General features: G+C 23.1%; 1 protein-coding gene across 1 annotated transcript; it reads left to right on the forward strand.

Moving 5' to 3' along the window:
* The first annotated feature begins 678 nt into the window (after nucleotides 1–678).
* On the forward strand, nucleotides 679–5,041 carry LOC114124959 (uncharacterized). The gene is made up of 3 exons (XM_027988414.2): nucleotides 679–968; nucleotides 1,500–1,694; nucleotides 4,588–5,041. The coding sequence occupies exons 1-3, from the start codon at nucleotides 857–859 to the stop codon at nucleotides 4,899–4,901; spliced, it is 621 nt and encodes a 206-aa protein (XP_027844215.2). The 5' UTR covers nucleotides 679–856; the 3' UTR covers nucleotides 4,902–5,041.
* The last annotated feature ends 5,208 nt before the right edge of the window (nucleotides 5,042–10,249 follow it).

Raw genomic sequence — 10,249 nt, forward strand, 5'->3', positions numbered from 1 at the left:
TCATAAGGAAAAAACTTATTTTAAAATTAAATGTTAGCTACTCCATCTATATTAAAAAATATTATATTGTTATGTTAACATTTATTAATTAAATCAATAATATTATAAAAATTTTTAACACATAGCTTAAAACATTAACTACCTTCAACGAAATTTATCTAAACAGTTGTAAAATAAAAATTGAAAAATTTAACTTTATAAAAAAGCAATTCTTAATTTTTAAATTGTTTTATTAATGTTTTTCCTATTATTAAATTAATATCTATGTTTAAAAATGTTTCAAACTCTATTATATATTACTGTTTTGAGCTCAAATATAGTGAATTCGTAAATAAAATATAGTTGTTCTTATTTGAATTAAATTTTTCATTCGCCAAAATAGCCTTATTTTTTTTAAAACCACTGTCACCATTTTAAATATTTTTTCTATCATAGTCATCTAAATGTTTAAATCTCTCAACTAAATATTTCCCGTGATTTAATGTATTTTTAACATTGTTTTTAAAATAATATATTCTACATCTAAACATGTTTTTAAAAACTCGTTGGATGTATGTCCGGTTTCACATCATGCAATTTGCATGTGTCATTTCCAATCTAAATACACCACTCTCGGGTTTTTCTCTGTATATTATATTTGATGGCAGGGAGCTGATGTTACTCACTGCAGTAGTAGAGACGGAGAAATTCTAACATCATATGCGGGTCGAAAATAATATTACAACAAGGTGAAACTTTAACTTTTTCTTCTCCGGAGCTCTGGGTACACATACACGTCACATACACCATAGTCCTTAGTAAATCGATTTCTACGTATCCGATCACACGTGGTTGTCGACACCGTTCACTCGTCAGCATGATCACATACCGCCTGATTGTTTTTTGTTCGTTCTTCGTAATTATTATCCCAAGCCACGTGTTTGCTGATAAAGTGAACAATATTAATTTGTCTACAGATTTTTCACCGGGTAAGTCGTTGCCATTTTTGTATCATGACATTTATAACGTTTAGGATTAGAATTTTCGGATTATAAATTTAAACTTTTTTATTTTGTTATTTTATGAAATTACTATAATAATAATAGTTTCATCCAAATTTGGTTCTTTTTTTTTACCATAGCTTATTTCTATCAAAATAAAACTTTGACATTAATAACTTATCAGACGTTTAAAAAAAAAGTTACGATTTTCTTAAAATAATAATTTTTTATTGGACGATAAACACAAATGTAGTTAATTGATCAATGATCTAACGTGATTATACGGATTTTTATTTTTTATGTTGTTTAATCATTAACCCGTGTTATTTAATTTATATAATAACATGTATAAATTGAATGCTATAAATTATAGTATTAAATAATAAATGTTAAAAAATATACAAATACAATATTGTATATATTTGTTATTTTAATAAATTGATTCAAATCATGACTATTTATTGTCTTTTAATAAAAAAAAAAAATTTAAGTAGGTAAGTAATTCGTATAAACTTCTAGAATCAAGGGATGTTACGTATCCGTGCAAATGTCAAGAAAGCAAATGCAGTTGTTGTAGCGGAAACATACTTCAAAACTTTAACCTTAACATACGCCAACGGTTATGCACTAACATAACATATAACGCCGATGACTTTGAATTCAACGTGCGTATATTATTCAATGATTACACGGTGTACAATAGAGATGTATCGGGTGAGTTAAATATGATTAATTATTGTATTATAGTTATCATAATATATGCATAAACTTATGAAATATAATAAAAAGTATACGAAAACAATTTGACTTATAAATTTAATAAATCAAAATAAATTAATTTAATTTTTATTAAATTTCACTGCAAGTATTTTGTATTTTTGCCAACTTAATTATTAATAGTTAATATTATTATATTCAACGATTATACTTGTATATTTTCATTAAAATATTATTTTACTTTAAAAACTATTTACATATACCTATACCATTTATTCACTTTGTGCTGGATTCCATTTCCGAATAAACATGACTACGCAAACTAATATATATATATAGAGTGATTAATCCTAATACTGTACCTATTTATTAATTCAAGTAAACAATAGCCTATTTTCGTATATTGATTAACAGTATAATATCACTGTTTGTTAGCATAGACGTATTACAGTTGTTTTTAAACAATAGATTTCTGTCGACTAATAATATAATTCGTAAATAAAGTGAAACTTTAGGCATCCGTAATGCCGTATTTTATACAACCAAATTGCTAATTAGGTAAGTAGTTTTTAAACATAATTTATAGATTTTGACTGAAACTTTTATTATTATTAAGCTGACACATTTTTACTTCACTCGGAATTTAATAGATACACATTTATAACATAATAAGATGAATCTATTTACTATTATTTTACATGATATGCATTTATATAATACACAAAATACATAAATAATACATAGGAATAGAATCTCGGCTATTATTATTAATTGTTTTTAATAGAAATCAAACATTTAATTAATAAAATAAGATCATTAAAAGTTTGACTTAGTAGTACAATACACAAAATGAAGACAAATATTTAAAATTTAAATCGTTAGTATTATAAATATCACCACATGACACATTTCTGAAAAGGAAATTATTTTAATTTCTACTTTAAACCTTGTCCTAAAAGGCTTTGCTGGTAGTAATAATAAAGAGCCTATTAAATTATTAATAACTTCTGATTACCAGCGATATAAAGTATTGTTGACATTTAGGTATCCAAGCATTTATGATATGATGAAGGATTTAGTTCATGATGAAACCGTTATCTTGGCAAATCACATATTTCAATTAGAATGTCAAACTATTGAACCGACTAATACAGGTCCTATATTATCTTTTCAACCCTTAATATACCAGCCATCGCAGTTAGCTTAAAATGTCTCTCATTTGTGATTAAAAAATTGTTATTTAAGACTGAAGTCATAAACATAAATATATTTTTATTTCATAATGTCTATAAATTATATTGTTGTATAATTTGTGAAAGTAAATTGAATATTATCAATTTAATAATTTTTCTCCTGGTCTACCACGGAAAATAACATAGTAAATAACGTTAGTAAACTCTTGTAAGATAAACAGAGTTCCATTCAAAATGTCAGCTTTTTATTTATGATAACCATTTTTATTGATATTGCGTAAATAAAATTCAAAAAATTCAAAAATTATATTAACAATTTGTATATTTTTTTTTTTCGAACTTCCTTATTAATTTCTGTAGAATGTATATTTAGTATAATATATTAAATGATACTGTTAATAATAACTTATTGTTATAATTTGTTAACGAAAATGTATTTATTGAATGTGAAGCAATTGCATGTGTTTGATCAAATTAATCTTGAAAACATATTAAAGTTACCATAAAGTAGTTTATAATTCGTAATTAACAAAAAAAAAGGTCAAATTATATTATATACTTAATCAATTAAAAATAAGTAAAATATGTTTCGTGATTCATCATATTTTATTTAAGAAATAATTTTTTGTTATGATAAAAAAGATATAATTTTAGATGACACTTAGTTTAACCATAACAAATTAAAAATATTACAATTTTCATAACAATATACATAATAAAACGATCATAAACGATATAACTCATCAAGTGAGTTTCTAAATTTTAACAAAACTGAAATGTACTATATGGACGTATAATCTACTTTGAAAATTTAATTATAAACGTTTTTTTATAAACTTATACTTTTTGTAGAATCAAAATTTAATTTACTATAATTATTTATACATATTTATATATAAAGTGAATTCTTGTACATTTAACTTAACTGAGTTCTACTTTAAATGTTTCACATTATATTTTATTGATTTATTCTAATATTATTTATTATAACAGTAATAAAAAAAAAAGTCTATAAAAGATATATTATGATCACGTAAAAATATAACATACATTTAACCCCGAGTTTTCGAATGCTGCATGTTTATTTTTGGGTAAAATTATTTTATTATATGATGTGATAAAAATATTTGAGAATATTTTACCGGAAGGAAGTGAATTAAACAATCTTAATTATTTTTAATTAGATTGCTTTTAAAACTCATGCACTAGGTCATAGGCTATAACTAATTTTTTATAATTTTTTTTCTTTTCGTGTATAGTATAAAACAAATTTCATAGTATCCATTGTCCACACTGAACATATCATTAAAAAATTCATATTATGGGAAGCAGTGAATATCTTTTTAACTGTTTTTAATATTTACCGTTATTTTAGTTATAAAATAATATTAATTAATATATTTTGTCGAATAATACTGATTGAGTTTATTCACGTTGAAAAAATTCGACTACCTTTAGGTATGTGTTATATGTAATTTATATATGCTATAGTTTATGGGTATTTAATTTTATCTAATATTTCCATAATAAATATTTAAAATTGTTGTAGTTTTTTTTTTTTTTACAAATTAGTGTTAGAATCACTTTATTTATGCTGGTAGCGATAATAATATTATTGGCTATAAAACTGAACGATACATGCATTAACCGATCGATGTTGACTATAATAAATGATATAATATTTATTACTGTTACAGGTAGAAATCCGCGTCCCATATGCGTGCCGATCTTCCCACCCGCCTGGACCCGGAGCCGGGTGTGCTTAAAGTTCAGCAACGTTTACTTCGTGGGCCGTAACGTCCACTTGTGTTTAAGCCTGGAAGCACAAACCGAGAAAAAACCCGTGTTTGACGTAGACTTTAACTGCGTACGGATGGGCACTCAGGGAGTGGCGTTGCTAAAACCAGAGGATGGTGGTGGTCTAGTGCCACCAATACCTCAAGATCCAGCTGATGTTCACGTCGAGGGAACGACAGCGGTGGCGGCCGTGACGGCAGACCAAACTAGTTGATAGTCGTGAACAAAAAATAACACCAAACCACCTCATTCATAAATTTTACAAAAATTTGATTTGGATAGTCGAATACAATAATAAACAGGATGATTAACCAAGCATGCTATCCCCCATTTTTTCAATTAATAAAGAATTGATTCAAATTCTAATTTTTGGAATATTTAAATATATTTAAAGATCGTATTTTCAAATTATTGAAATTTTATAAACTACTTGAGAACTATCTTGTGGTGTAACTTCTATTTTTCAAATGGCAATTTACCTTTCTTCTGTGAATTATGTAGTGAGTAATTGTTTTAAAAATGTTGATGGATATGATTCAAAATTCAAAAAAGTAATATTATTCAATTATTAAAATATTTAAATAAAAAACAAAAGTCCTTAAATTGTACTTTAAAAAATATCAAATAAATATAATATTGAATTAAGTATTTATAATATTTGGACTATTATTTTAAATTATAAATAACTACTAATAGATTAATATTAATTACTGGAATTTTCAAATAACTATAACCCCCATATCTTCTAACATTATTACCTATTGTAATAGGTATATAAGTTAAACAACTCAAAAAACTACTTAATCGAAGTTCGATTTTGATACTTCAACATTTACCTAAAAATCATCTTCTAAATAATGTATTGTTTAAAAGGAGAAGGAGGTCATAATTTGAAATTAATAGAAATTAATATTTTCACATAACTCTTAAGTAGTACAAAAATCTCAGAAATTTTAAAATATAATCTTTAAGTATATTTAAAAATCCAAAAATTATATTTTGAATAGCTTGCGTTATTGAAGAAAAAAATAAAAAAGCATACTTGTCTTGATGAATCACACTGTATAATATTATATTATTATTCCATGTCAAGTGTAATATTATTATAACTAGGTATGGTAAATATTTATATATCAGTCAAGTTGATTCGTATAATATGTATAAATATATTAAAAGAGACAAACGTTATTTAATAAATTATTACTTAAATTGTATTATATAGTAGTATCGTGAACTACTGATAATCATTACTCGTTACTATTGAATCGATTCGAAAATGTTTTCACTAATATTATTAAAGTTATACGGTTTTAGCATGAGTTATTATAATACATAATTATTGAAATTAATAATAATATACATAAGTATATTATTATACTTTATACCTAAGTATTTTATTTTTATTTTTATATTTAAAATTGTATACTCGTAAGATAAATGTAATAATATATAATCATTTTATTTCCTATATTTTGTGTACCAATAATATATAAGTATTAATTATAATTAATTTAAAACAACGAATATTATTATATTAAATTTAATAATTAAAAATAAAGTTTTTTTTTTAATAAGTTTCCACAACTCGGATAATTTATTAGCTGAGGGATTTGTATGTTAGTTACTATAAGGTATAGTACTGTATATTTTCGGAACACATGTCTCCATAATATGTAGAACATGACTTCATCGTTAAGAATACAGCATTACAGCCCCATAATAATCTATCTTTATAATATGTTGTATAATGTATTGTATAGTATATTTTGCACACATAGGAGAAAAATATAATCATTCATATCACATTGTTACTTAAAATCTCAAATCTTAATACTTAATTACTGACGATAAAATAGTCAAATAATGAATATCGATCAATATTTTAAAACCATTTCGAAATAATTTACTCTAATAATTAATGAAAAATATAATATATTTATATATTTAATTATTAATATAATTTCTCAAAGTTCTATCCAAATATAAAAATTTAAATTGTATATTTACTATGCAGGAATCAAAGGTTTGCCAGTCCTTTCGGATATATATATTATTATTATTATTATTATTATTTATTTGTTTTCATTTAAAACAGAAATGTATACATACATGTAAAATTACAAATATTTATACATATTATAATTTGGCATTATATATAAATGATTGTCTCCGTAAGCTAGGCTTGTTGTAGTATATATATATATTATATACTATATAGTTATACTATTTATTTTATAAATAAATAAACCCTTACTATAAAATTAAACTTGTCTAATATAGACAAACGGATTGAATATATTATTATGTCACCAAGTTAACGGAAATTTAGGATACAATGATGTACAACAGGAAGCTATCAAATACTTGGTTATAAGGACGTAAGATTGGGTAGAAATGTCAAGAGCAAAATCTAGTGTAGCGAGAAAGGGAGAAGTAAAAGGGTGTAAAATAGAATAGATAGGCACTCTGCCGATTATAGTCGACAAAACGAACACTAACTGTATGTTTGCTACATTGATCACCAGACACTCAGGTCGAACAACAACCCTTGTCATGTGTAGATTTATTGAAAACCAACAAAAAAATCTTCGTTTTAAAACATTCTGTATATGTTAAGTAAAACATAAGAGTATTTCTTACAAAAATTACAATTTTAGATGGATAATCGTTATAATACAAACATGTTTAAGAATTTAAAAACTATACTATGATAAAAATATGATTCAAAAAACATATTCTTGTGTAATATACCTTTTAATAATTACTTTTCGGATATATTTTAATACAACTCGTAAATAATATATTATATTTTAGTGCAAAATACTAATTTAAAATATACGATTATATATTTTTTTAATTAGTTTATTACTAAATGAACAATTTAAATATTTATCATTATTAATTTTTAAACAATATATTTCTTTAAATGAATAATGTTGTCAGATAATGTAAATTTTATTTATATTATTTATTTATTATATTAATTTAATATATTTTTATAATAAAATTACACTATTATTTATTATCATCGATTACAGTTACTAAGTTATTAACTTACTTGTAAGTTGTATTAGTTAACACATTTTTTTATTATTATCAAAATGTAGTAATAATTTAATCTATTCATGGTTGTCGGTATTATTTTCAATATAAAGTTATAGGACGATGAATTAAACTTTCTACTTTTATGCGGGTATGGAATTTACATTGTTATTATTTATTACTGAATATTGATCAAATATTAGTACATAAAGCTAAATAGGTACTTATGTAATTACATAAACAATTAGTGGCATTTGTAATAAAAAAAAAAAATGATACCTCTAGAATAATACATTTCAACACAAATGGAAAATAATGACAAGACTTTTTCATATTATTCAGAAACAATAATTTGATCTAAAAATACATTTTTCATTAATTATTTGAATTCTAAAAAATGTATTACAACCAACTCTTGGCAATCCCCCAAAAAGATTAAAAAAAAAACACTGGTATTGTGATTTACTCACTAAAAAAACCTTTTTTTTTATCTGAAATCCTAATAGCGTCATCAGTGGTGGCTTATCCAAATCAAGTTTTTTTAATATTAAGCCATTCTGTGAATATTACTTATGCTCAGAGCTTGAAATTCAAATTGTTTTGAATACGAGATAGAATTTATTTTCAATATTATGATTCATGAAGATAATATTTGGTTTCAGTTTGGTTTATGTGAATGATTTTTTTAAATTCATATAGATTTTTCACTTTTTTGTTACCAATTTTTTTTTTTAAGTATATGAATTCAAATTATTTTATATCAATATAGAAATGTACGGAAAACTTAACAAAAGTATTATCAATCGGTATATATATATGTATTAATTTAATTTATCAAGAAATTATTGAGTTTAAGGCGTTTAAGCTAATTATTTGAAATTATTATTAATGTATTCTTGCTAAAAATATAGTTATCTTTTATTCTTAAATTTTTATATTAACAAACAATAATTTTTTATACAAAGTATTATATTAAGAAATATATCTACTGAAAATATAAAATTAAATATACTTGACAATAGTGCTTTCAGTAGATCATGAGATTATCATGATATTAGATTTACAAGTACCTATAACTCATAGTATCATAACTTTAACTCTAGTATAATGTAATAATTGATATACTCTTTTTTAATAATATCACCTTTAATTGGAAATAAAAATTTTAAAAATAATATTTAATGGGTTTTATAGTTAAGAGTTATAAAAACATCGTTCAAATTTTTACTTTCAAACCTTCAATCCACAAATACACTAGATACTTGACACCTCTTCAAAATAATATTATAATTATACTATATTTATATGTACATGAAAATTGCATCAATTATTTATAAATTTTACTTGTAGTAAAGACATTTCAAAGTCTTGCGCACTATGCTATATTTAAGGTCTGTTTTTACGTCGTATACAAATACTTAATGGAATGGATTTCAAGTATAACGAATTAACAGATACACCGTCAAACCATAATTAAAAGAACATATTATACATTATACGTATAATAAGTGGCTCAAACTATCAATTCTTCTACCCCATTCAGCATATTTTTTTATTTTTTATTTTATCCTTTGAAAATTAATAGAAATGCGTTAGGTTATTATTTATACTTAATATACTATTATAAATATTATTTTAATAAACAACGAGACTAAACAAGTAAATTAATTTTTTTAACTCATTCAGGTAATAAATTAATATAAAATTTAAGTTAAGCTTAAAAATTAAAAGTTATACTTATCTTTTCTAACTTTCACTAACTTTTAAAAAAAATGTTGAGGAATCTTATAACAAATTTTCAAGTCTTTGCTATTAAAATTATAAATCTTATATAATTTTAACTACAGAATAATTTACATATTTTCTTTGTTTTAACGAATTTTTAACATTTTCACTTAAAACACTTATAAAATAATTATGAATATAATCTTGAAATATTTAACTGTAGTAAGAACAATTATAAGGATTATTGTATTCTATTTTCAAACATTTTTACAAAAATGCATCACATTTATATTATTATATACTCCTATTATAGTTATCTAAGTAATGAAATTAATTATACAATTTTATTGATTCGTTGGTAACACTAATATAGTTACTTTTCCTTAGTAGATAACAGGTGATTATAATAATGTTGTAGATACTAAGTGAAATTGTTTAAAATACATTCCAATATTCAAGGAAACTACATTATTGTAAAAAGTAAATATAGTTCCGTACTATATATTTTGGATTTAAAACATACTCTACATTAAATCAACGTTTAAACATATAAATATAGTATATTCATTTATCCGTTAAATAATGAAATGTTGAATAATGTTTATATCCAACGCTTACCAAATTTGATTTGTGCATTAAGATTTCATAATTATTAATAAAGTAATAACGTTTATATAAGGTAGCCCATAATTAATGCACATAAACAATTTGCCAATACATAGAATATGACTTATTACAATATCTTTTATGACCATGGGTAATCAAGAATAATAATAAATAACAATCAGAAACTCA

The sequence above is a fragment of the Aphis gossypii genome, chromosome 3 (genome assembly GCF_020184175.1).
Source record: "Aphis gossypii isolate Hap1 chromosome 3, ASM2018417v2, whole genome shotgun sequence".
In the NCBI taxonomy this organism is placed as follows: domain Eukaryota; kingdom Metazoa; phylum Arthropoda; class Insecta; order Hemiptera; family Aphididae; genus Aphis; species Aphis gossypii.

Excerpts from the sequence above, each read along its gene's own strand:
- LOC114124959 (XM_027988414.2), top strand. The coding sequence starts at position 857 with ATGATCACATACCGCCTGATTGTTTTTTGTTCGTTCTTCGTAATTATT. Across the intron at positions 969-1,499 it reads GTCTACAGATTTTTCACCGG|AATCAAGGGATGTTACGTAT; the intron begins GTAAGTCGTTGC and ends ATAAACTTCTAG. Across the intron at positions 1,695-4,587 it reads GTACAATAGAGATGTATCGG|GTAGAAATCCGCGTCCCATA; the intron begins GTGAGTTAAATA and ends TTACTGTTACAG.